General features: G+C 44.7%; 1 protein-coding gene across 6 annotated transcripts; it reads left to right on the top strand.

The window, feature by feature from the left end:
• On the top strand, positions 1 to 27656 carry NCMAP (non-compact myelin associated protein). 6 transcript variants are annotated; one of them, XM_081921562.1, is made up of 5 exons: positions 4680 to 4819; positions 17337 to 17431; positions 21789 to 21884; positions 23877 to 23961; positions 25302 to 27656. In XM_081921562.1, the coding sequence occupies exons 2-5, from the start codon at positions 17401 to 17403 to the stop codon at positions 25447 to 25449; spliced, it is 360 nt and encodes a 119-aa protein (XP_081777688.1). In that variant the 5' UTR covers positions 4680 to 4819; positions 17337 to 17400; the 3' UTR covers positions 25450 to 27656. The 6 variants fall into 6 exon arrangements, with proteins under 6 accessions (XP_081777687.1, XP_081777688.1, XP_081777689.1 ...); XM_081921566.1 differs by lacking the exon at positions 17337 to 17431 and adding an exon at positions 6274 to 6455 and having other exon boundaries at positions 4681 to 4819; XM_081921565.1 differs by lacking the exon at positions 17337 to 17431 and adding an exon at positions 7195 to 7275 and having other exon boundaries at positions 4681 to 4819.

Here is a 27656-nt window from a genome sequence, read left to right on the forward strand (position 1 = left end):
ATCGGGCAGGATCAAGCCTCAGCTCCTCAGCTGTAAAATGGAAATGAGACGTTGTGAGGCCAAACAGAACAACCAGTGTGATACATTTTTAAAAAGTGGACCCTGTGACCACAGTGGTAAGTAACATTCCCTGGGAACACAATTTTCAACTGAAAATACATGAGGACTCTTGGAATAGCATATGGAACAAGACCCTGTTTAAATCTGTCTCTGCCAGGGTAAGAGGAAATGCTACAAAAATAATATATTGTTCATACCTCACCATCCCCACCACACTCTCCACAGAATAATGAAATGGCTTTCTCGGATGTGCCAGAGGGGTGTAGGGATATGAGTACATTTTTTTGTCACATGTGGTGGCTGTGTCGAGACGTTGCTATGTTCTGGAGGGATATGTTTTTAAGAAATCAACAGCATTACCACCACGTCATTTTTATCTGGACTGGCTCTCTTAAACAGATTTGATGGGTAACGTAAATTAGTGTTCCAAAATGACCTTGTGACATTCCCCCTTGTTGCTTAGCATCATGAAGTATGGAACTTAGCAATGATGGGGAAATTAACGCATAAACTTAAGGCTTGAAGAAAATGATTTGGAGCAGATAACTTTTCTGACACGTGACATTGTCTTATTACACACGGTGCAAAAAAAGAGAAAGTCTGCAATCATCCGGCCACCCACGGCCAACTGCGGCTGAGTACTTTGGGTTGGCCCCTGTAATAAAAACAATAACAATAATGAATACTTTACATGATTTTGAACCTTACCTGTGTAATTGTTTTCTATCCATTGTTATCATTTGTGTGTGTTTTTTGTTTTTTTTACTAAAAATTAATAAAAACATTTTTTAAGAAAAGTGGAAGCTGCAACAAAATGTTGCAGTGCTCCAGCCACTCCATTCCATTCTCACTTCCTTAGTGGTCTCGGTCTCTCTCTCTCTCTCTCTCTCTCTCTCTCTCTCTCTCTCTCTCTCACACACACACACACACCCGCAAACAGGCAATCAGCATTTCACAGCCACTGGGCACACCTGGCCCTTTCGGGACTGTTTCTCCCACTTGAGAAACACCCCCCGACACACACCACCCTTAAAATAAAATGGTACTTCTTCAAACTTCTGCAGTTCCCTGAGCCTGCTGATACAGCTGAAGCATGCCTGGATTGTACTGTTTTGGCTATATTAACAGCGGCACTCACTACTTGAACATCAGAAGTAAAGGGAAGAAGAAGGAGTCTTAGTAAGGGTGTTCAAGTGATACTAAGGTTTCCAACCTGACAATAATTCTATTTTATTAATGTTAAATAATGTGAATTAATTAACATTTAAAAGAAACATGTTATGTATTGTATTATTATAGTCAATACAAAAGGACAATGCATTTCCCAAAGGCTGAGAACACTTCACATTTATTTGATTTTTTAAATCCTGTATTTTGCCTTTTCTAAAAGGCTTACGGGATGGCTAAGAGTGAGAATATCCAATACTGTAATACAAAAAAAAAAAGCAAAAGGATAAAAATGCTGGAAAAACACAAATACAACAGTGACACTTATGAATAAAGTATTAAGAAACAATAGTTATCCCCAATCCCTATAAGGTCTAAGAGTGTTGCTTAAGGCTGCCCAACAAATTACAGTCCTACCTCAGGTTACAAACACTTCGGGTTACAAACACTTTGGGTAACAAACTCCGCTAACCCAGAAGTAGTACCTCAGGTTGTGAACTTTGCCCCAGGATGAGAGTGGAAATCACACGCCGGTGGCGTGGCAGGAGGCCCTCATTAGCGAAAGCGCACCTCAGGTTAAGAACGGTTTCAGGTTAAGAATATACCTCCAGAACGTATTCAAGTTTGTAACCCAAGGTAATGTAATGCAATGGCTAAGGTGAAATTTAAACCTGTGACCTCCCATCCCACAGAAGACTCAGAGGGGCCTGACAAGATAGGAGAGAGGTTTTTTAATCATACATCTACTTGTGACCCCAAAACCAGCAAAGGAGGAACAGAATTTCCTCACTATGTGCCTGCTTCCACCTTGCTCTACATAAATCTCTGTGCTGTCTTTCCATGAAACTGATCCTCAAGGAGCCGTACAAAAACAAACAAACAGAATGATTAAAGATGGAGGGCCCTGCTATAGCCAAGGGCCTTTGGAGTGGCTGTGCCAGCATTGTGAAACCCCAGAGCTATTCCGCTTCCACCCTCTTTTCTTTTCACTGGCCAGGGAAGATCTAGCTATTTAGGTCGCCATGCCCATAACACGCATTGAATGCATGCTTACAGCATGTGGCTTCCCTCAAAGAGTTATGGGAATGGTTGCTTGTTAAGGGTGCTGGGAATTGTAGTCCTGTGGGGGTAAACTACAAGTCCCAGAATTTTTTGAGGGAAGTCATGCCTGTTAAAGTGGTATAAGTGTGCTTTAAAAGTATGGTATGAATATGGCTAGGGACACGGGTGGCGCTGTGGGTTAAACCACAGAGCCTAGGACTTGCCGATCAGAAGGTCGGTGGTTCGAACCCCTGTGATGAGGTGAGCTCCTGTTGCTCGGTTCCTGCTCCTGCCAACCTAGCAGTTCAAAAGCACATCAAAGTGCAAGTAGATAAATACCGTAGGTACTGCTCTGGCAGGAAGGTAAACGGCGTTTCCGTGCGCTGCTCTGGTTCGCCAGAAGCGGCTTAGTCATGCTGGCCACATGATGCCGGCTCCCTTGGCCAATAAAGCGAGATGAGTGCCGCAACCCCAGAGTCGGCCACGACTGAACCTAATGGTCAGGGGTCCCTTTACCTTTACTTTATGGATAGGGCTGCTGAATCACTTCTTGCCTATCCCTGAACTGAGATGGAAGTTCCGTTTTAGCTGAGATTGTGAACTTTTCCAGGGTGTGTTTGTGTTTTATGATTTTATTACTGCGTTATGACTTGCTGTTTAATAGTTTTATAGACTGTTGTATTACACATGTGAGTCCTATGGTAGAAATAAATGCATGAGAGAACTAAATAGAACAAATAAAGACACTGGATTTATTTATTCAACGTTAGTTGTAGAGCTACTTCTTGCAGTGGGTCTACTCTGACAATGACCAATATTGGCTACCACCCATTTAATAAATTAAAATATTGCATGCCAAGGCCAAACTCTGCGTGCTGCGCGATTCCAGGGGTTCCAGGTGCTTACCCAGGGTTCGGTTTCTATGGAATGAGGGACAGCAGAGATTCTGGTGTCTTTGTTATATATTTCTCATTTACACATATCTACAACATTAACAGGGACGCGGGTGGTGCTGTGGGTTAAACCACAGGGCCTAGGACTTGCCGATCAGAAGGTTGGCAGTTCGAATCCTCGCGATGGGGTGAGCTCCTGTTGCTCAGTCCCTGCTCCTGCCAACCTAGCAGTTCGAAAGCACGTCAAAGTGCAAGTAGATAAATATGTACCGCTCTGGCGGGAAGATTAGCGGCGTTTCCGTGCACTGCTCTGGTTCGCCAGAAGCGGCTTAGTCATGCTGGCCACATGACCTGGAAGCTGTACGCCGGCTCCCTCTGCCAATAAAGCGAGATGAGTGCCGCAACCCCAGAGTCGGCCACGACTGGACCTAATGGTCAGGGGTCCCTTTACCTTACAACATTAACACCCTAAGAGTTATTGCTTCTCCCATAGTCACAGTATGAGATCCTAGCCCAGCTCAGGCACCACTTGCCCTGGTCTTTGACCTTCTCACTACCAGCCAAGTGAGGGAGTGAGCCATCCATTTGCCCTCTGGCACAGAGCAACTTCCTCTCTTATACTAACCACACGTACTTAGGGGCCATTATGGCCTTGCCTGGCTAATTCAGCAATGGGGTCCTCCACTGATTTTAACCCTTGCTGGATCCAGGAATTAGAAGAGACTCTGGCATACAGCCTAACTCACTGCCTCCCCACCCCCATTCACATCAATACATATTGGAAGGGACGAGGTCAAATGAAGATGCTGGTCTCCCTCCCGATCTCCTTTGGGAGGTTGTGGACTCTCCTCCCTCTAAGCAGAAGTTGGATAGCCATCTGTCATGGATACTTTAGTTGAGATTCCTGCATTGCAGGGGGTTGGACTAGATGACCTTGAGATCCTTTCCAACTCTATAATTCTGTGCCTGCGTGCGATCATGCCTGAGGTACGTGTGTATGCGGGGTCGGTGGTCATTGGCGGCCCCCACATAATGCTGAGTCCATTGATTTCCGCGGGTCTACTTTAGATACCACGAAGGTTCGCTACCACTCATTTAAGGACTGAAATGCAGCCGATCTTGTGGGGAGGGGCTGAACATGCATGTAACCCCAGCGCCTGTGGTGTGGGGTCGGTGATGACGTGCAGTCCCGCCGCGATGGCGAGAGGGCAACGCACTCTGCACATGCTCAAGGGAACTCTTATTCGCTTCTCTTCCCCATACGCAGGAGAGGCTTCTGCAAGCAAGATCTGGGGCAGAGCAATGGAGAGGCGGCTTCTCCCCTCCCTCGCCTCTCTTTCCCTCTCCCTCTCTCTGCTGTGCCCACGGCTGGGGCGGAGGAGGAAGAGGGCTCGGCACTTGGCCCTGCCCCAGCCGGATCACCTGAAAGAAAGAAAGAAAGAGAGAGAGAGAGAGAGAGAGAGAGAGAGAGAGAGAGAGAGAGAGAGAGAGAGAGAGAGAGGAGGGCGACGGGTGGGGCCGGCTGCGCAAACACGCCCGCTGCTACTTCTGCCGCCGCTGCCAAGGGAGCTGAGGGTATTTGGCCGAGGAGCCGATGGCAGAGCTCGCCCGGAGACCCTCCCGCGCCGTCTGGTAAAGGCCGGGCTCCCCAAGAGCAGGTGGGTGCGCGGAGGATCGGGGCCACGGGAGGGAGACAGAGGAGGAGTCCCCAAGCCGGAGCTTCCGAGGAAGCGCGCAGAGGTTTGCGCCCCGGTGCCCGTCCTCTTTCCGGACAACGGCGCCCATCCCCTGCGGGCCCGCGGCGGGAACTTGTTTCGCGCTTAGTTGGGGACGGAGAGAAAGCTCTGAGGGAAACAGGCTCCCGCGCAAAACACGCGGAGGATCCGGCTGGAAGAGAGCTGCCCAGAGGGGATCCAAGCTGAGGCGGATCACCTCGACAGGTGCTGGGAAGGTGGCAGCATTGGGCCAGAATTTGATATAAGTAAAAAGGGTGTGTGTGTGAGAGAGAGAGAGACAGAGAGAGAGAGAGAGGGAGGTGGCTTTATCTACTTAATTCCTTTTATGTGTGGCTTTAGGTAGACTCTTGAACCTGGACGTTTCCACTTGTATGGTGGGTGATGGAGAGGTGGTGTTGCTGTCACTATTCTGTATTAGTAGTAAGGGATTCCGAGCTTCCTGCGATGCAGGAATCTTACTAAAGCATCCCTGAGAGATGGCCATCCAATCTCTGCTTAAAACCCTCCCATGAAGGAGAGTCCACCAGTTTTCAAGAGAGTCCCTTCTAAGAACAGCTCTTACCTTCCAAAAGTTCTTGTCCTTGGTGGGTTTTTTTAAAAAAATTAAAAATATTTCTTTATTTATTATTCACTTCTCACTAGGTATCTCAAAGCCATTTTCAATGCAATAAACATGTATAGAACAATTGCATGTATAAATGCAGGTGAAACATTTTCTCATACACACACACACACTTAAAACATTTGCAATAGAACAGTTAAAACAAACAGCAGCACGTATCAATTCAAATCCAGTTCAGATACCATCTGTGATTAAAACATGTGCTTGGAAACCTCCTGTAATCCTGTGACTTTTTATACCACAAACTTTCCAGGGTTATTTTTTGTACCACTTTCATTGGCCTATAGCAGAAATATGCCCCGGCAGACTGTAATAATGTGGTAACATTGAGAAAGTAAATAAAGAGGAATGACATATGGACACTTCAGTATAAATGCACCACAAATGCACCACGGTGGTTGTGTCAATGACATGTTGCAGAATACACCACTCTAGGGGCTATTTGAGCCTAGAACATGTGTAGGCAAACTAAGGTCCGGGGGCCGGATCTGGCCCAATAGCCTTCTAAATCTGGCCCGTGGACGGTCTGGGAACCAGCGTGTTTTTACATGAGTAGAATGGGTGCTTTTATTTAAAATGCATCTCTGGGTTATTTGTGGGGCATAGGAATTTGTTCACACACACACACCCCAATATAGTCTGGCCCCCACAAGGTCTGAGGGACAGTGGACAGCCTCCCTGCTGCAAAAGTTTGCTGACCCCTGGTAGAGTTAAGACTGAAGTGTTTGTTATTGACTTGCGTTCTGGTCTGCAGGTATACAAGATGACCCTCAAGGTCATCCCTTCTAGCCCTACAATTCTATGATTCTATGATTACCTTGCTAAAGCTAAGCAGGCTTGGAGTCTAATCAGTCCCTGGCTGTGTAACTAACTACCTGCTCAGGAACCAGATGTTTATGCCGCCTTGGGATCCATGACAAACGGCAGGATATAAATGTAAGAAAATAAATGCACAAATTATTTTTATTCTGGGCGCACACTTGTGCACTGTCTCTGGGGTTGCACAGTTTTCTGGATGCAATAGAGTTTGGACTGAGGAGCAGGGGCAGAAGGAGGCTGGTCATTGCAGGGGGTTGGACTAGAATACCCTTGGAGTCCCAACTTTTATAGGTGCCACATAATATTCTCTCCACAAATTTCAGTGTGACATCAACTACTCTCTGGAACTCTGTGCTAGGCAAGGACTTTCATTATATTGTTTTCAACACCTAAACACTTTTTTTGTTCAGGTATGAACAGGTGCTGCTTTTCATGGCCCTTGGGGCAATGTGAGGGAAAGGCTTTCCTGCTGAACTTCTGCTTGTTATGCAGCAAATCAAAGTACAAGGGTTCTGACATGCATACACACAAACACACACACACACACACACAGAGAGAGAGAGAGAGAGAGAGAGAGAGAGAGATGGCAACCATAGAAATTAGGAATACAAAAGCACTAAGGGCAGCGGCAGAAGAAAATGAAGAGAACAGACAGCTGCTGGCAGTAAAAAAACCCCACAATGCTGATTTAATAATCCTGTAATTTAGTGATCCTCTGCATATCTGCTCAGAAGTAAGCTCTATAAAGTCCAGTGGGACTTACAGGTAAGTGTGCATAGCAGGGGTGTGAAATCTCAAGCCTGGGGCGAATGTGGCCCTCTAGGTCTCTTTATCTGGACCTTGAAACTCTCCCCAGGCCACACCTCTGCTGTGTACTCTGAGGACTTTTGCCTGGCTGGAATGTGTCCTTCAACTCTGGATGGAGCTTAGAAAGAAGGTGTGTACAAAAGTAAAATTTACATGGTTTACTCCAGCCACTTTTGCATTTGATCCCAGCCACCACTGGTGTGGAGCTCTGAGAAGGTTTATTAGAAGGGAATGTGGTTGAATAGGGGTTGAAAAAAGGGCCGACACCTCTGGTTTACAGGTTTGTAGTGTTAGTGTTTAAGGATGCATATCTTGGTGGCTGCATTTTCTTAACCAAAGATTTCAGTCCCAGTCATTTTCGTTACTGAAAAACATTTGAGGTATTTGTACAGCATGTACAATTAACATGGCAACCTTTGATCTCAATGCTCCAGCTGTTCGGGGAGAGGAAATTAATGTTAAAGCAGTGTTGACTATAGCAGAGATAAGCATATATTTACAAGTGAGACTTGAAATCACTTTCCACACAATACTTTACAGTTCTCACAATTACCATTGACTTCAGTGGGTCTTACTCCCAGGTAAGTAGGCATAGGATTGCATCCCTGGTCTCTTTTTGGGTCACTCTTCATGTTATGCTCATACTTCATCCACACCCAGAAAACAGCCATTTCTTATACTTTGTCACTTGTGAGTATTCTCACCACGGCTTGTGTAATTAGGCTTGACCAAAACAAGAGACGTTTAGCTAACTAACACTGCCATTCTGTGCACAGATACCTGGAAGTAAGACCCACTGAAATCAGTGCACTAACTTCAAAGAAACAACCATGTCATTACTTTAACTCCAGCTGGAACATCGCAATGTTTTTTTAGCTGAATCCCGAGAAGGAGAGCTGCTTTCTGGGCTGCATCTGCGGTGTTAATTTACCCTCTTTACCAGTCATCATGACTTCCCTAAGAGGTGCCAGAGTTGTGTGGAGATTCGTATTCCCTTTGGAGAGCTACAGTTCCCAGAGATTTCTGCAAGAGTATTGGGATGGCTGCATGTTTTTGTGGCTTGGTTGGGGGGCGAGAGGAAGACTAGAATGGCTGGTCAAGAGATGGGAGTACGGATGGGCAAATCTGTCTGTTTTGGTTTCTCTCAGTTTCTCATTTTTCCTTTTGTAAGTTCAGTTCTCCACAGTTCCACATCAGCATTCAAGTTTACTAAAATAAATCTCATCAACATTTTAGTGCAAATTTCTCCTAACATGCACATATTTGCAAAGCATTTCCCCTTAATATAGTTCATTTTTGGATATAATTTTATCTAATGTATATGCATTTTTATGCACTCTTTACCCTTGTATATGCATTTTTGTAAGGTTAAAAAGGTAAATGACCCCTGGATGGTTAAGTCCAGTCAAAGGTGACTATGGGGTACTGCACTCACCTCGCTTCAGGCCGAGGGAGCCGGCATTTGTCCACAGATATCTCTCTGGGTCATGTGACCAGCATGACTAAAACGCTTCTGGTTCAACGGAACACAGTGATTGAAGCCAGAGTGCATGGAAATGCCATTTACCTTCCCACTGCAGCGGTACCTGTTTATCTACTTGCACTGGTGTGCTTTCAAACTGCTAGGTTGGTAGAAGCTGGGACAGAGCAATGGGAGCTCACTCCATCATGCAGATTCAAACCACCAACCTTCTGATCGGCAAGCCCAAGAGGCTCAGTGCTTTAGACTACAGCGCCACCAGAGAACCTGCCTTTTTGTAGACATTGATCGGCACTGCAAAATTTGGAGAAGTTCAAATGTCAAAGGTTGATGTGTGTGTGAACATGAACTGAATTAAATTTCATCCCTACCCGGAAAGTAAGATGAGCCATCCCAAAACATTTAGCTGCCTGAGGCAATGGAAATATGTTTTTCCTTTCTTTTTTCATTCAAAGCCTGCTGGACAGCAGTGGGGCACTATACCTCCACTACGCCCGAGGGAACAGGCTACTGTAGTTTGGGGAAGGAGGGCAAACCACATGAGTCCCAGGACCTGTACTCCCAGCAGTGCCAGCCAGCATAGCCAACGGTCAGGAATGATGGCAGCTGCAGCCAAACATCACCTGGAGAGTCACAAGTTCCCCACCTCTGATTGTTAAGTGCTGCTTCCACCTCCATTCACAGCATTCTGAGAATACCGTACAAAATATGTCTAGTTAATGTTTAAAACTTCTACCTTAAGGCATTCTCTCATGCTGCTATGAAAACCTCTTTTCGGCACTCTGGAGCTGACCATACAAGCTCATTTTCGCCACCAGGTAAAGCCAGCCCAAATCATCAAGGAAAATCAGAAGTGTCTGGTTTTTGTTTGGGTTGGAATTAAATTTAAAACGACAAACATCATTGCTAGCTAGATTGGGAAAACATTTTACACTTTTAATTCTTGTTAGCAGTTTCTCACTTTTGCATATCCATTCCTTTCCTTCTTTGTCTTGGCATAAAACATTACAATAGTGGTATGTTTATTCTGGAGCCTGTTCAGCGTGTAAAGGCATTTATTTGTTTAATTTGCAGTATTTATTACATGCTACCTGGTAGCAGAAGTTATTTGGGTGTACAAGCCAAATTAAAAAGAAAAAGAAAAAAACCTGAAGTATGTTTAACTCTGGTCCCCTCCACCCTAAATGTGAAATCTAAACGAGACTGAAAAGGACAGTAGAATAATATCAGTGTAAAACCAGCTACAGAGAATAACACCAGTACCAAGGATCTGGCAAGGGCTGTAGCTTGTTGATAGAGCATCTTCGTTGCATGCGGAAGATCCCAGGTTCAATCTCTGGCATCTCAGGGTAGGCCTGGAAGAGACTCATCTCTGAAAACCCCGGAGAACCGCTGCCAAGTCAATGTAGACCAGGGCTAGCCAGTTGGGTGCCCTGCAGATGGTGCTGGACTTCAGCTTTCATTCTCCCCAGCCAACATGGCCAGTGGTCAGGGATGCTGGGAGTTCAGCAGCATCTGGAGTCACCACATGAACTACCCCTGGATAGACCGTACTGAGCTAGGTAAACTAATGTAATCTCTTGATATAAAGCAGCTTTCTGTGTTCTGAAGGCATTAAGGTATCTTAGAATCCTAGAGCTGGAAGGGAACCTGAGGATCATCTGGTGCAGGGGTCGGCAAGGTTTATCTCGCCTGGACCGGTACACTCCACTGGAGATCCCTCCGTGGGCCAGATCATGCGCAAGCATGCGCAGCCGTGATTTCCAGTGTCTGCGTCTGAACCTGCGCAGATGAGATTTTCGGCATCTGAGCATGCGCAGATGCAATTTCCAGCACCATAGAAGTGAGTCCCTGTGTGCCGCGCTAATTTAGCACAGCACGGGGGGACTTGCTGAGTGGGTAGCTTGATTCGGGGGCCGGTTAAATGACCCCTGTGGGCCGCTTGTGGCCCATGGGCCTTAGGTTGCCTACCCCTGATCTAGTGCAATGCCTGCAATGCAGGAATATGCAGTTTTACCTTACAGGAATCGAGCCTACAACCATAGTGTCAATGCCACACTCTAACCAGCTAAGCTATCAAAGGCACAGGTATTTTATCTTGAGAGAAAAGAAGCCTGTTTATTAAAGTATCGTATACATATGCAACTTATAAATCCACAAGAAAATAATGCATTTTTTTAAAAGTACATACTGCAATGCACCCAATAACATAAGACTTATGTTTCATTGTACTTTGTTACTCCTCTTTAAACCTAACTATCCTCTCTAAACCTACGGTAACTATCTTTGTTAAGATGAAAAAGGTTGGGGGAAATTCAAAATCTACCTGGCGCGAAATTTTCACCAGATGAAGGTGCAGGGCAAGTCTTTTTAGGGAGTGTGTTACATGAGGATGTATGGAGGAGAAATTCAATTCCGTTCACACCTGAAGGTAAACCAACTAAATTTACAGCTTCCAAAACAATGTGTGAACCAAAGCACAGACATCATTTGAAATCTGCATATCTCTCAGTTTTGCAGTGTGGTTTTCCCACCAAGGAATGTGAACAGAAATGTATATACTGTACTGGGGCAAAGTGTGCACAGAAATTTTAAAAGTAATAGTAGTGCAAATAACATGCAAACATGTATTAGTTTGCAAACAAAAGTATATATTAGACAAAACTGTACACCAACATGTGTATACTAGGAGAAATTCACACTAAGGTGCTCATGAGCAATTTTTTTTTAAAATCTGCAAACTGGTGTGGAAATGTAAAGAGCTGAAGATTGGAAAAATGAGAAACCAAAACAGAGATTTGCCCATCCTTAGCTGTATGATAGATGATGTCTGTGTGTGTATGAAAATGATACATGAGTAACGTATAGGAGTACAGTACTGTAAGGATAGACAAGCTTTTTGCTGTTAAGAGCCACGTTGCCCTGACGTAGTCTGTTGGCGCCGCTTGCAAGCTGTGGGTGGAGCCAAAACTAATAATGGTAAAGGCCACCCAATTTCTCTCTGTGTCTTTGTCCCTTCCCCTCCTCCATCCCCCATGGGCTGCCAGGGAAGGGACAGAATGCTCTTGCTGACAGTCTGAACTGTTCACTTACAGGAGGGCTTTTGAAATTAGGTTGTGGACCACGGGGTTCCCACCTCTGGAGCAGCATACTGTACTTGTTTGAGTGCAGTGTGATTCCTCTGGCACTTCGAATACGCCCTTTAGTTGAGCCACACAATGCTCTGGGTTCCACGACTGCAAAGAGGGCATTGTGATCTCTGCGGCAGGAGAACAGAACCCACGTTTTTGCATTGTTGTGCACTGAAACTGGCTGCAGTCCACCTCTTTGGGGCAGGAAAGAAACATGAGACCGATGTGAAACTTCTTGCTTTATTTGGCTACTGAACCAGTGGCCTCTCATATTCACCATTACGTGATTTGAGATAGTGCCACAGAAAGCAATTCAGGAAGTTAATGTTATCTCCTGGTGGATTATACTATGTTACAATATGTTTTTGGTAACAACTTCCCTCCTTCATCTCTGAGGCCGGCAAGGAGTCCATTGTTTTGATTTCCTCTATTTCAGAATGGTGAAAAGTGCTTTATGCTCCAAGGATGAAATAACATCCTAAATGGTTTGGAGGCTGCAGTCTTTCAAGGGTTGCTTCGCCTTCTGCATGTGCCTGTCCCACCCAGTGTGGTAGATGCTCCAAAAACTTTTGAGGTGTGGCGATCAGAACCATACACAGTATTCCAAGTGTATCCACTAATTGCTGGACAGATTACGGCTGTGTCATTGTGAGTTTATTTATTTATTTATTTATTTTAAAAGAGATTTATTGAAGTTTCAAAGTTTATAAAAAAAGAGAAAACAATAGTACAAACAAAACACAAACAAAAAACAAGTATAATTTCAATCCCTTATTTTCTTATAACTAACTTCCCCGACCTCCTCGTACCTCCCCTTTCTGTATTCCAATTTCTAATTATTTAGTTCAGCAAATCCTCTCCCTTATTTTTCATTAAATTTTTAGCCTTTCTTTTCTTTTTACCTAATCATTACAGCTGGAAACCACTTAATTTCTAAAACCAACATCGTTTTAACATTCAGTAATTTTGCAATATTTCCTAAGATAGTCCTTAAATTTCTTCCAATCTTCTTCCGACGTCTCTCTTCCCTGGTCTCGGATTCTGCCAGTCATTTCTGCCAGTCCCATATAGTCTATCACCTTCATCTGCCATTCTTCCAAGGTGGGTAGATCTTGTGTCTTCCAATACTTTGCGATGTGTATTCTTTCTGCTGTTGTAGCATACATAAAGAATGTTCTGTCCTTCTTTGGCATCAATTGGCCGACCATACCCAGGAGAAAGGCCTCTGGTTTCTTCAGGAAGGTATATTTAAATACCTTTTTCATTTCATTATATATCATTTCCCAGAAAGCCTTAATCTTTGGGCATGTCCACCAAAGGTGAAAGAATGTACCTTCAGTCTCTTTACATTTCCAACATTTATTATCAGACAAGTGGTAAATTTTTGCAAGCTTGACTGGGGTCATGTACCACCTATAAATCATTTTCATAATATTTTCCTTTATGAGTTTAACCCCTTCCTTATTCTACTTCGAACCAGCTCCTCTAACCTTACCTGTTGGTGTGAGTCATATGACAAAATAAAAATGGGAGAGAAGAGAATTTCCAGTTATGACTATTACATCCTTTGGGCCAGGAGTTTCCTGCCATAAATAACCAGGAAGGTTTAATTGCGATTTTATAAGGATTTTTTTTTTTTTTTGCACCGAAGGAAGCAATAAGGAAATTAACAGCATGCACAAAATGGGACTAACTTAGGAGCAAATCATTAAGCCACGCAAATGCTAATTAATGTCCCTAGACAAGAGAAGGCTAGTCTGAGAGTTTGCTTGCACTCACCTAGTCTTCTGACTTGCTCCAGAATGTTCATGCTCTGGAATCGTAGGTATTATTTTTCTACCATGCATATATGTTTTTGCAGCATGCCAAGATTGTGCCTACTAATGGGGTTTCCTTGTCTTTGGCTCTGCTGGTTGTTGCACTTGGAGCTTGTGAGTGTAAAATGAATTTTGCTGGGGTCAGCTGAATTCTGAAAAAGAGTTACCGTATTTTTCGCTCTATAAGACGCACCAGACCACAAGACGCACCTAGTTTTTGGAGGAGGAAAACAAAAAAACAAAATATTCTGAATCTCAGAAGCCAGAACAGCAAGAGGGATCGCTGTGCAGTGAAAGCAGCAATCCCTCTTGCTGTTCTGGCTTCTGGGATAGCTGTGCAGCCTGCATTCGCTCCATAAGACGCACACACATTTCCCCTTACTTTTTAGGAGGGAAAAAGTGAGTCTTATAGAGCAAAAAATACGGTAATAACTGGCAGTGAAGTGTGCCTGTATGGCTTCTGATCAGTGCTTTCGATGACAAGGAGATGTTCGTTTTGAAAGTGGTAATTATTTGATGGGAGATGCAATCTGAAATCACTTGCGTACTTTGTCATTAAGGCAGAAATGTGTGCACTGATGCTTCCTGGCCCATGCACCTATCTTGTATCCAAATGCATAAGAAACCATGTGAAAAATATTTGTCTGAGTTTGATTTGTCTGAGAATTTTGTTACGTTTAGTGAGTTTGTATGGGGCTTTTTCGCTGCTTGATAACAAAAACTGTTACTTTGTGCGTTTCCTTATTTGCACTGGTGGCCTGGAATTTAAGGGCTGGAAATGAAGAGCTAAATTTGTGGCTTAAATCTGAATGTCTTTTTTAGTTATGGCTTATAGCAAAACAATAAAAATACTACTACTTGAATGTACAGATGTACTTTTTAAAATAAAAGAGGTGGCTGTGTTGATCCAAAAGGGGAGAAACCCATAGGGCGATATGCAACTAAACAGTTCTGCTAGTGCAAGCAATTTCGGTTGCTTGATTCAATTGACTATCGTTAACCGGAGTTCAACAAGGGCCTTTTGATTTATGCACATGGAAGGCTGTTTTTTCTTTAAAAATAAAAAGATTCAACAGACTCTTAAAAGACGTATTCTAGCAAGGAGAAAGCTAGATCTTTTCTTTTTGACATTTGTTTTCCTTGAGAGCATATAAGGAAGAATCATAGAACCATCATATTGTAGGGTTGGAAGGGATCATGAAGGTCCAATCCTCTGCAATGCAGGAATCTTTTTCCCAATGTGGGGCTGGAACCCATGACCTTGAGATTAAGAATCTCATGCTGTACTGACTGAGCTATCCATCATGAGCGTTCTGTCATGTAAGCCCGAAGTGGCTTGCACAGTCTGAAGTGGAGCAGTCCAGAGACATCAGTTTATCACCTCAGTGAGAACTAGTAGCTCTTCCAGAACTGTATGTATGTGAGCAACATGTCGTTGACACAATAATAGTGCATTAGGGTTTGATTTGTACTGGACTGTTCACAAAATCATTCCGCTTGTTGGTTGCTCTGCAGTGTTACTGCACTGTTGCCATCGGGAGGGGTGCTCTTGCGCAATATCGCAACAAAAGTGGGGCAACACTCCCCCTTCCTCCTGTAACATTTGTGCTATAAGAGGTTACAGGATTTCAGCAGGAAGTTACAGGGCATGCAATGACTGGAAACTAGCACAAACAGTATGGACAGCAGGATCACATATAACCTTCCTGATGCCATCATGAAAACAAATCATCAAGAACACACAATAAAGGGGCTGTCCAGAGGGGCCCCATATCTTCCATTGGAGGGTGAGATCAGACTAAGGCCACCTTCAAAAGTACTGTGATACACTTTCAACACCCATGGCTTCCCCCAAATAATTCTGGGAGCTGTAGTTTGTTAAAGAGTGCTGAAAGTTGTTCAGAAACCCCAATTCCCCTCGCAAAGCTACAATTCTCAGAGTGGCTTAACAATCCCTCTTCACTTCCAGAAACTTTACTTCTGTGAAAAGAGTCTCCTTACAACTCTCAGCACCATTAACAAACTACAGCTCTTTGGAGGGGAAGCCATGGCTGTTTGAAGTGGCCCCACAGCATTTTAAATGCATCCCAGAGTTGGGTTTTGTAGTGTGTGCTTAAGTGCTGAAGGGAGTCATGCCGATCCTCCATCCTCCTCTTTGGACTGGGAGTCAGCTGTCAAATTAATGTGTAGGCAGCCCTTGATTAATAGGAGGGTGGGGAGGCCTACCTGTTGGATGCTGTGAGGCCTCTCTGGTAACTACAGGCCCTGAGGCAGCTGCCTGCATTAGCTTGACCCAGAGTGTAATAGGAGAGGGAATGTTAGATGGGAGAATATTTACACTAGGAAGCCAGAATGGGCTTTTGGGTGCAGCAGGCTCCACCTTGCCTTCAGGGAGGCAAACTGAAGCCAGCAAAGCATAACTAGGAAAGGATGTCGCCCCCCCCCACCCCGCCCCTTCTGAGGAAGAGATGTACTCAAGCTATTCTCATGCAAAATCTCCCCACAGCTATGTTTTGTTTATTCAAAAGCATTTCTAAACTGCTAAAAATCCCTCTTAAGTGGTATACAATATGGAAAAAGACTAAGGAGCTGTAGTCACAGAATTGTAGAGTTGGAAGGGACACCAAGGGTCATCTAGTCCAACCCCCTGCCTACAGCCATCCTGGGGTGGGCTCTAAACCACTAACCTTCTGGTTTAACAGCCAGATGCACTGACCCAACTAACTTTTACTCAGATTAGACCCATTGAAATTAATGGACATAAGCTAGTCATCCCGGCCATTAATTTCAATGGGTCTAATCTGAGTAAAAGTTGAAAACAACCCAATATCATAAAAATACAAACTGAAACCCATGAAAAAGCTGGATAAAAACAGATAAAAAAAGAACAAAACCATCATTCGGAGGACTCGTACACATAAACCACGGTCCATTTTTATGGGTCAGGGGAAGCCTGGGCAAAAAGTTGAGTCTTTATAAAATGTCTGAAGCTGCTTCACAAACGGCAGAGGGAAGAGGATTTTGTAGTATAGGGGCAACAGCAGAAAATCCTTCCAAGTGAATGGCTTTATGTTATCAAGGCCTTGAACGTGTCCTATGTTCCTAGGCCTATCACAGCCCTTTTCTGTTTGACTCTCGTGCAGAGGTGGGGAACCTGTGGCTCTTCAAATGTTGCTGAATTACAGCTGGCCACTGCCCTGCCCTGCCCCAGGATTCAATTTCTTGGTCATGATAGCGTGTGACAAAGAGACAGGACCCATGAACCAGCTTACAGTTAAAGTTCCATACATAGTCCTAATTGGAGAGCATTTTATTTATTTGTTTTATTGCATTTCTATCCCGCCTTTTCTCCAAGGAACTCCAGGAGGTGGACATGGTTCTCCCCCTCATTTAATCCCCACAACAACCTTGTGAGGTAGGTTAGGCTGAGAGGCAGTGACTGGGCCGAGGCCACCCTGTGAGCTTCATGGCCAAGCAAGGACTTGAACCCTGGTCTTCCAGGTCCTAGTCCAACGCTCCAACCACTACACCACTCTGATGGCTGGACCCAGTGTGCGCTATGAGTGGTCTATTGTGCATTTTTGATGGATTCAGACAAAGGTAACAAGGGCAATGACTGTCCTCCCCATCCCACATGCACACACCCTCGCCTGTGGCCAGTTTCCACACACCCAGTTGCTTGTTTTGGCGATCGGCAGCGGTGCTCGGATTAATAATCATAATAATAATAAAAAACCTTGGCCTCCTCTCTCCTGCCGTCCAGGAAATGCTGCCCAAACTGACAAGCCTGTTGAAAGGGAGAGTCAACTCAGCTCCTACCCAAAGAAATGGCTCCTTTTTCCTTCCTGAGAACACCTGGTAGGTCAGGACAGGGGTGTTGGGAGAGGGCAGGCTGACAGATCCGTTAGCAGTGTCTTTCCCCTGCAGAAAGGTGCAAGATTGAGAGTCGGGTTCCTGTTGCGGGAAGAGAAGGCAGGTGCTTTGTGGAGGAGGAGAGGGCGAGTGAGTGAGTTCAGTCCAGGAAGAGAAAAAGAGTCTTTATATTCAGCATGAATAAGAAGGGAGGCAACGGCAGTGGGTGGGTAGATAGGTGGGGGCTTCTCAGTGCTTACTGGTACCAGTTTATTTTAGCAAATGCTGGGTTGTGGTTAGAGAGCCAGCCCAGTGAGCCATTCTGCCCCACCTTTAATTTTTTTGCAAATATAGCGGGGGGGGGGGAGAGAAAAAATAAAATAGCTTCTTGTTGTTGTTTAGACATTTAGTCGTGTCTGACTCTTCGTGACCCCATGGACCAGAGCACGCCAGGCACTCCTGTCTTCCACTGCCTCCCGCAGTTGGGTCAAACTCATGCTGGTAGCTTCGAGAACACTGTCCAGCCATCTCGTCCTCTGTAGTCCCTTCTCCTTGTGCCCTCCCTCTTTCCCAACATCAGGGTCTTTTCCAGGGAGTCTTCTCTTCTCATGAGGTGGCCAAAATATTGGAGCCTCAGCTTCAGGATCTGAATAGGTTTGATCTTATTGCAGTCCATGGGACTCTCAAGAGTCTCCTCCAGCACCAGTAAATGGACACTAACAATAAAAGTATTTCATAGATCCTAGCTTAAACATAAAAACTGCCCATATTAATTTATATGTCCTACCAGATTGATAATTATAAGCTATGGGTTATATCCGGTGCTAGTCCTACACAGAATAGTTCTGTTGAAATTAATGAACATGACCAAATTATTATTGTTAAATTTATTAGGTCCATTAGCGTCAGTGGTCTTACTCTGAGTAAAACTTAGTTGGCTACAGCCCTATACGTTCAAATGCAGGAAAGGCAGTGAGATATGCAAACCACTGAGGAAGTAGATGGTGGGTGTTTATTCTTACAGGCTTGCAGGAGAAGTCTCTTTGCACCAATAAGGGCTCTTTCATTCTCAGTTTGTTAGTCTGCACATCATAGGGATACAGCTTAAGGGTGTGTGAACACCTGCAGACAGCAAGGATTTCCCCCAAACAACAGGGCCTTGCAAAGGCTTGCAACAGAAACCAAAGGAGCATCTAGCTCAGCAGCCTGTTTCTTACTGTGGCCAAGTAAAAGCATCTGTGTGTTCAAGGCGTATTTCCATTGTTTAACTAGTTAGGATAACTGTAAGTTTTCAGCTATATTACAAGTAGCACAAGTCAAAAATTAAAGAAGCAGTTGAACAGCACATGTAGGTCAGTGGTGGGGAACCTGTGGCTCTCCAAATATTGTTAGATTGCGAGTGTCGTGTTCTGGTCTGACACTGGAACCCCCAGGGCAAGTCTGGTCGAAGGTTGCTGGACCACGGACAGCTCCGAGTGTCTTTGAAGATGCTTTGGAAACTGCAGGTGGTGCAGAATCCAGCAGTAATGTTTTCTACAACCAGACAAAAGCAATACGAAAACACAACACAACTGCCCATCACAAATAAAACTCGGTGTACAAATCCAAACATTTAAAATTATGTATCACATAGATATTAAATAGCATTGGGGACAAAACTGATCAGCTGCCAGTGGCCTGAGGATACAGTCATCCACTATTTCTCTCTGGAACTGACCCAGTAAGTAGGAGTGCAATCATTGTAACATGGTAGCCCCAACTCTTGGAGCTGGCACAGGAGATACTGTGGTCATCTGAGCTGCTTTGGGCCGTAGTTCTCTATCTGGCCTCTGAAGGAGGTTATCTATCACTTCTCCCATCCTTTGCTATTTGCTTCTCTCCCTGCAATTGGTACCCAAAGGCAAACATCTAGGAATGTGTGAATCTGTCAATTTCAAATACTCTCTTTCTCATTTTCCAATCTTAAATTCCCTTCTTCGCATTTCTACTTCAATTTGTGTTTGTATGCAGTTTTGCTTAATACACACCTTTCCGCAAAGCAATTTCCCCTAATGGTTTTTGTGTGTTATTTTCATTAATACATGCATTAATTTGCACACTTGGCTAGAGAACTGCATTGCAAAGTTCTAAGAAGTGTGGATTTCAAAGTATGGCTCTGTGTTTTGGTTCACATGTTGTTTTGAAAAGTGTAAACCAGATATATTCACCTTTAAATGCAAACTGAATTGAATTTCTCTCCCCTCCCTACACAGCCTTCAAGGTGAAAGCTCCACCTAGCTTGTGTGTGAGTAGCCCTTCCACCAGCTGCCTTACAATAATATTTATCCAGCCTTTTCCTCCGGCTTCCCATCATGCGGGCCTTTCCATGTTGCCACCCTCTTGCAAGAAGAGCACAGTCCCTTGACTCAGCCCCTTGCTGCATTTATTTCCTTATTAAGTGAGAACTGGGTTTCCAGCAGCCTCTTTTTGGACTGTATTGGATAGTGGTAAAACCACCACAGATCCTGCTTTAGGAAGGTGCAGCCATCTTTATGTATCTGACAGGTTGAATCCGGAGAACTATGAACTCACTACGAAAACCGTATATCATAGGGTTGGTGGATTAGGAAAATAGAACATTGAGATTTCAATTCTTCTTTCAAATGAGGGAGAGCGGCGAGGAAGCGTGGGGAAGTATCCCCAACCACAGTAGATTATCATGTTACAAAAGTAACTCAGCCTTGGACACACAAAGGCGCCATTCACTTGGAGGAGAATGACCTAGTTATGGATTCAGGGCCTGAGTTATTTTCATTTTTGCTTCTCCCCATTTTGGCTAGAAATAGCAAGGCCGCTTGGACACAAACAACATTGCAATTCAAAGCTTTGAAAACCGGGGGCAAAACTTCAGAAGAAAGCCAACATTCTTGCAGGCTGCCAGCAGCTATCTGAATATTCCCGTTTTTATTTTTCAAAAATCGGATGGGTTGAAATTCCACCTACAGAACAGTCATTATAGAGCTGGATTCATGGTCCTGGGCAATTGTTGCACTTGCTTTATTGGCCCTTTCAGGCTCCCCTGGTCCTCCACCTCCCAAACCTGAAGTTTTGACCCTTAAGCAATTGAAGAAGTCTTAAGCTCTCTTTCACTGAAATGGGTGTGGGTGGGGTTCTTGGCATATTCACAAATTGGGTCAATTTCCTGCAAGTAACTGTAGCTCTGGCCCAGGCCAGATCGAAAATTGAGCATTGAGGTTGGAATGCTTGTTGATTTCAGAGAGCTAACAGCCATTCACAAAGAAGAATCTCCACTCACAGCTCAGGTAAACAGCGTTGTCAGGTTTTTGTGCTGTTTCGGAAAAAAACTGCAAAACCTTGTTAACCAGAAGGTATCATGGGATGAAAGAAATCTGTCCAGACTTGGAGCCACTTGCTCAGTAGCCTGTGGTGGGTAAGAATCTGCCCCAAGCAATGCAGCAGAGAAGCTTTTGAGACATAAAATAGAATTCATTCTTTCCTTTATGCCATTTGTATATATCAGAGGTGGCTAATGTGGTGCCTTCCAGGTGTTATTTGTTTGCTTGGTTTCTTTATTGCATTACGGTCTCTCCAAGGAGTTCAAGGTGCCATACATGGATCTCCACTCTCCTAGCCACCACGGTCACTTGGACCTCTAATGACAAAGATGTATTTGAATTGTCACAGGCTGTACTTTTTGCATTTCACTGCCATCCCTGCCTGCTCCACTCACTGTGAGACTGTTTGCTGTTTCTGTGCCACTGCAAATATCAACAAACTTTGCAATGCTAGAATGATTGCATTTTCATGAATGACTGTTCATGTGAATGGCCTCTTAGCTTCTCTTTAGCTTCACATAGAATGGCCAACAGACTTGCTTTTTGCATTTGATTGGCATTTACATGCTTTTACTTATCCCCCCACCAATACACGTGTCTCTGTGTAGGAACGGATCTGAATGACATTCTTACACTCTGTAGTTTGCAATGCCACATACTTCACTGGTGACTTAGGTACATGGTGGATTTACTGTGGACAGGTTCTTTTCTCCCAGCTGGTGTGTGTGTGTGTGTGTGTGTGTACCATTCCCTCTGTTTCTGATGTTTCAGCATGAGTGCCATTGCCAGACTCTGGAGCAGGTTTAGGGGCTACATAGGCAGAGAAGGAATCTGGTTGTGCTAGTCTGACGCCACTCAAGACAGCGTTAGATGCAACCCATTATCTGGATAAGACCAAAGGAGTTCTGTATACCGTATATTCTGCTATCAGGCATTGGCCCAATGAGTGATCTCCTTGCACCTGTTTTGTTTCTCCTCTTGCTCGCTTTGCACAGTTCTAAAATAGCTCTTTGCTTTCTTCTGCCTAGCTGGGATCAAGATGACGACAGCTGTGCCGGTGTCTGAGAATTCTGTGTCTTCAACAGATGCAGCCACAAAGTCTCAAGAACAAATTCTTTATCAGAGTAAGATAAATGCAAAGCTGACATTTTGGGGTTGCATGCCTAAGTTCTGCATGTTTTTGAACAGGTATTGTGTGAGGCATTTTAAATGGGGGAAATAGTATGGTAGTTAAAAAGAAGACATCTCCCACTCCAGGACCACTGTCCTGATGAAACAGCCTTTGCCAACCTGGTGCCCTCAAGATAATTTTGGACTGCATGTCAGCCCCAGGCAGGATGGCCAATGGTAAGAAATGTTGGAAGTTGTCCATCACCATTTGGAGAGCATCAGGTTGGCTATCCCTGGGATAAAAAAAATAGGAAGGAACCACTGACAGCTTTTTTAAAGAGATCAAAAAATCACGATGTAAAATCCAGTCCTGGGCCTCTCAAGTCACACCTATTTCAGTCCTAAGGAAGCTGTTTTTCCTCTGAAAATAAAGAGTCACTGTCACAGATTCAAAGGATTGACCCTACTATCATTGTGCATGCTCCAAGGAGATACAGTGGTACCTCGGGCTACATACGCTTCAGGTTACAGACACTTCAGGTTACAGACTCCGCTAACCCAGAAATAGTACCTCGGGTTAAGAACTTTGCTTCAGGATGAGAACAGAAATTGGGCAGCGGCAGCAGGAGGCCCCATTAGCTAAAGTGGTGCTTCAGGTTAAGAACAGTTTCAGGTTAAGAACGGACCTCCGGAACGAATTAAGTTCTTAACCTGAGGTACCACTGTATTACAGTCTGTTCTTTCTCAAAAGGAGTTTGTGATTAAGAAATGGGGAGTGTTTGGTGGTCCTATCCACGCTCCTGAGAAAGTGAAAAAGTCAAAGAAAATAATAATAATATATATTTATTTTTAATCACACTGAATAGGAACAAATAAAGACAGGTAGCAGCTAGTTCAACACTGCCTACATTGCCTGGCAGTGGCTCTCCAGCATTTCAAATATGAGTCAGTCCAACCCTTATCTGGAGATGCCTGGGATTGAACCTGGGACCTTCTGCATGCAAAGCAGATGCTCTACCACTGAGCTAGGGTCCTTCCCCCCATTAAGCTACCTTATATTGAGACAGACCATTGGCTGATCTAGTCCATTTTGGTCTACCTTGACTGGCAACAGCTCTCCAGGGGTTCAGATGAGGGTATTTTGCAGCCCTACTGTGGCATTTGCCCCTAGGATGCGTCAAGGAAAGAGTTAAAAATGGGTGTGATGTGATTGGCCAGTGAGAATGCGAGGGGGGAGTAAAAGATAGAGTGGGAGGTTTTGAAAAGACAGTTGAAGTCTGGGGGTTGACAGTTGAGGTTTGGGAGTTGGGAGTTGAGGTTTGTCAGTTGGGAGTTGAGGCTTGGGTGTTGAAGAAGGAAGAGGGTGGAATACGCAGTGGGTTGGTTGAGTTGTATTGTGAGAGAGTGAGAGGAATTGTTAGGGAGTTAGATAGATAGTTGGGATTAATTCAGTTTGAAGTTGTAGGAACTAAGTTTTAAGAAACTGACAAGAGAAAAATAAACTGAAACCATACGCTTATTCCTGCACTTAAAAATAAACTTGATTATTTGTTTATGTTAGCAACTGTCTGGACTCCGTGTGTCCCCGTGAGCAGCAGGGTGGTGGCAACGAAGAAAGCAACCGCAGTGGTGGCACAGGGTCAATAGACCGTGAAACGTCCAGGGGCCCTGTGTGATCGCCACACCTACCGAGATGCCAGGATTGAACCTGGGACTGTCTGCAAGCATAGCAGATGCCCTACCACTGAGCTATGAACCCCCCTGAGCCCTCAGATGTAACTAAGGTTTTGATCTCCCTGGAAACAATTTGAAAATCCAAAACCTTGGCTGACCCCCATTCACTTTAGTATTGAAGAATATCTGAAGAAGTGTGCATGCACACGAAAGCTCATACCAATAACAAACTTAGTTGGAAGGATTATTTTTTTTCGACTACGGCAGACCAACACGGCTACCTAACTGTAACTAGCACTTTAGTATTGTTTTTCTTTCCGTCCTCCTGTTAGGTTCTGGAGCGATTGTGGCGGCCATTGTAGTTGGCATCATTGTTATATTCACGGCAGTTCTCCTCTCGCTGAAAATGTATAATAGGTGAGTCAGTGACTTGGCTTTGGGCTCAAGTTCCTTTGATTTTTCAAGAGAACAAGCAGGCTGTGCGTTCCCTGCATTTTGCAGGTGTTTCCACGGGATCCGCTTCATGTTTGTGTTTGTGGTGCGGCTCCACAGCCCGGCCCTGCAATTTTTGCTTTTGCAAGATCCTCACTTAGAGGTGATATGCCGTACAAGGGAGACCCAAAAGGCAGTATCCAACTAAGCTCTACTCAGAGCAGACCCACTGAAATCAGTGGCCCTAAATTTGTCAGGTACCTAATGGATGTATTCTGAGTAGGACTAGCATTGCATTCAACCCAATGAATGGAGAAGAGGGTGATATGCTGCTGCTTTGGGGCAAAATATGCAAGGGTGATCCAGTGAATAGAGAGGAGGGTGGAGCTTAGTGGCAGTGACCTAAGAGGCAAAATGCATTATCAGCTGCCTCTTTTGATGTATTTAAATGGACCTGTTTTGTGTTATCTTGATCACATGGGAGCAGCTACAGCAGGGGCTGCTTCGACAGCTATCCAGTAAACCAGGACAATGGAGAAGGGACCAAGAATGCACATCAGGGTTGCTCCCTTTTAAGAACATAAGGAGCTGCCTTTATACTAAGCCAGACAGTTCATTCATCTGGCTCAGGATTGGCAGTACAGTGGTACCTCAGGTTACATACGCTTCAGGTTACATACGCTTCAGGTTACAGACTCCACTAACCCAGAAATAGTACCTCAGGTTAAGAACTTTTACTTCAGGATGAGAACAGAAATCGTGCTCTGGCAGAGCAGTGGCAGCAGCAGGAGGCCCCATTAGCTAAAGTGGTGCTTCAGGTTAAGAACAGGTTCAGGTTAAGAATGGACCTCCGGAATGAATTAAGTAAACCCGAGGTACCACTGTAGCTCTTGAGGTTTTCAGGCTGGATTTTCTTCCTAATCCTGTCTAGGACCTTCTGCAGGCAAAGCCTATGATCTGCAACTGAACTGTGGCCTTTCTATTCCCATCTTCTGGGAAGGGCAGCAGTGTGGCAAGGGGGAGATGCTGCATCATTAATTCCTCCCTTTTGACTTTGGGAATCTTGTGTTCCTGGAGTGGATAAATCCTGTCCAAATTGGCCTGTTTGCCACAGTTCAGGCTGCAGGTAGAGGGTTGGTGTGTCACAGTTCATCGTGTGGGAGTGCTGATCACGCAGCATGCCCATAAGAGCCCAGAGGATGCTGTAGGTTTCCTTCCCACCTTGGGCAATAGTGCAGAGGAAGGGGAAATGGATACCATTCTGAGACATTACGTCAAGACCCGTGAGCTCTGACATAATGCAGTGTTTGCTTTGCTCCTTGCAGACGCATGAGGACAAAGCGGGAGCTGGAACCGAAGAACGCCAAAGCCACAACCCCCTCCACGCTGGGGCAGGACACCAGTAGTCCCAGTCGCACCACAACGGTGACGTTCGTCCCCATGGACATCCAAATGCCAAACAGAAGGCCCTGAGGCATGAGCGCCACGGAGGATGACAAATCAGACCCAAACATGGGCCTTACAGGCTCTGGGAAGACCTGTGATTCGTCAACATAAAGGAAGTTAAAGACTGGAGCTGCTAACTGGAGTTGCACTGTGACCAGCTCTCCACGTTTCTGTTTCTTTAAGAAAGGAAAAGACCGAGATTCTCAGGACAATGGATATCACCCAGTTGCAAAAGTGGCATCTTGTCTCTACAGCTGCGGATACATAAGGGTAGCTGGTGGCAAGGCTGCCCCTGTAGTTGGATCAAGAGATGCCCTTCCACCATTTTCTGCTGCTTCACATTCGACTCCTCATGGCCATGGATTCTGAGCGGTCCTTTGCTGGTTGGAGATTCTGAAGAGGCAAAGGGAACTCCCATCCACCCAAGGCTGTCCATACTGTTAGGCAGAGTGAAGTGGCTGCCTTAGGCAGCAGGTGATGAGGGATGCGGAGTGGGAGCAAGGTATTCAAGGGCAGAGCTGTGACACAAAACACAGCCTTTGCAGCATCCCCCAAACTAGCCTGCTCCTCGCAGGTGTGTCAGGAATTCCTAGTGTCAGGAATTTAGGGTAGGGTAGGAGGAAATGGCTTTCTCCTGTTCGTTTCCCATGAGAATGATGCAGGGAGCCGTGGTAAATCAGTTTTCAAAGCCTCCTCATGCCCCAAATTAAAGAGAAGTTTATACCTTCAGTAGCATCGCTCCACTTCAGATTGAGTACCAGGGAGATGCTTGGCCGACTCTTTTCCCGTGTTCAAGGAGCTGTGCTTTGTCTTTTTACCCCTTGTATGGGGAGCATTTGAACATGTGACCTCTTACAAGGAGAAGAGAAAAGGCCACCTAATTGATCAGGGTAGCTAGAGCAACTCTCCTGTGAGGATGTTAGCATGCTGGGGGCTGAAATAGTTTAGTGGGGGCAAAGGCAATGTAGGCCATTATAGAGGTATTTAAATTATGCATAGTGTGGAGAAAGAGAAATTTTATTTCCTCTCTCCTAACACTTGAACCTGGGGGCATCTAATGATGCTGAAGGGTGGGAGATTTAGCACAGATGAGATGACAGACTTCTTCGTACAATGCAGTTAAATTCTGGAATTCATTACCACGACATCTGGTGATAGCCACCAATTTCGACAGCCTTAAAAAGGGATTAGGTAAATTAATGGAGGATCATAGAATCATAGTGTTGGAAGGGGTCCCAAGTGTCATCTAGTCTAACCCCCCTGCAATGCAGGAATCTCATGCCTGTTAGTTTCCCCTCCTTAGTCTCCAGGTTGCCCTAGTAGAACTCAGCAAGAACAAGGATGGGGACAAAACGAGAATTGATTGGCTTTGACTGTGACTGGCTCTGGCTCCAGCTACTGTTGGCGTCCCTTCCTTCCATGGGCACCAGCCACCACTGGATCTGCGGTCAGGATAGGGTAGAATTTGATTCAGTTAGCCCAGGCTTCCTCAACCTCTACCCTCCAGATGTTTTGGGGCTACAACTCCCATGATCCCTAGCTAGCAGGACCAGTGGTCAGTGATGATGGGAATTGTAGTCTCAAAGCATCTGGAGGGCCGAGGTTGAGGAAGCCCAAGGAAGCCTAAAGGCAAACCCACCTAATTTGTATTTCCTAAAATACAAGAACCAAAACACAGCCACCCTTCACAATTCTATGAATTTTGTAGTGCAGCTCTACAGCTGAGTACTGTGCAAAATAATTCATTTATTGTGCATAAAATGTGTATGCTAGTGAGAATAACATACAAAAATGCATTAGAGCATTTGTGTATATTGGGTAAAATTGCATACAGACGGGCATATTAGGAGAAATTGACACAATAATGCTGATGGATTTTCATGAGGCCTTTACAAAAAAAATATAACCAGATGTGGAAAATGGAATTGAAGATTGGAAAAATAAAAACTAAGAGAAATTAAAATCAACAGATTCACCCATCCCTAATCTGAGATAGTTGTGTGAGCTGAACACAATTAATTCAGCATGCTTTTAGGCTGCAGTCACTTCCTAGGATATGACACCTATTTGATCTACACAAGGTTTACTTCTGAGTAGACATGTGTAGGCTTACACTGCAAACGTATTTTACCATTCACGTGTCCATAAATTATGTGATTTGTGACCCACCTAAAAAAAGATCATGCCACATCCTTCTGCTGAAATTCTAATATAAAAAGAATATCAGAAAAGAA

This window comes from Podarcis melisellensis, assembly GCF_964234715.1.
Source record: "Podarcis melisellensis genome assembly, chromosome: 8".
NCBI classification, from domain to species: domain Eukaryota; kingdom Metazoa; phylum Chordata; class Lepidosauria; order Squamata; family Lacertidae; genus Podarcis; species Podarcis melisellensis.

What these genes read in the sequence shown, in the direction of transcription:
- NCMAP (XM_081921561.1), top strand. Translation starts at nt 38, where the DNA reads ATGGAAATGAGACGTTGTGAGGCCAAACAGAACAACCAGTGTGATACA. An exon ending in TGGACCCTGTGACCACAGTG is followed by an intron (nt 117 to 21,788) that starts GTAAGTAACATT and finishes TCTTCTGCCTAG; the next exon opens with CTGGGATCAAGATGACGACA. An exon ending in TCGCTGAAAATGTATAATAG is followed by an intron (nt 23,962 to 25,301) that starts GTGAGTCAGTGA and finishes TGCTCCTTGCAG; the next exon opens with ACGCATGAGGACAAAGCGGG.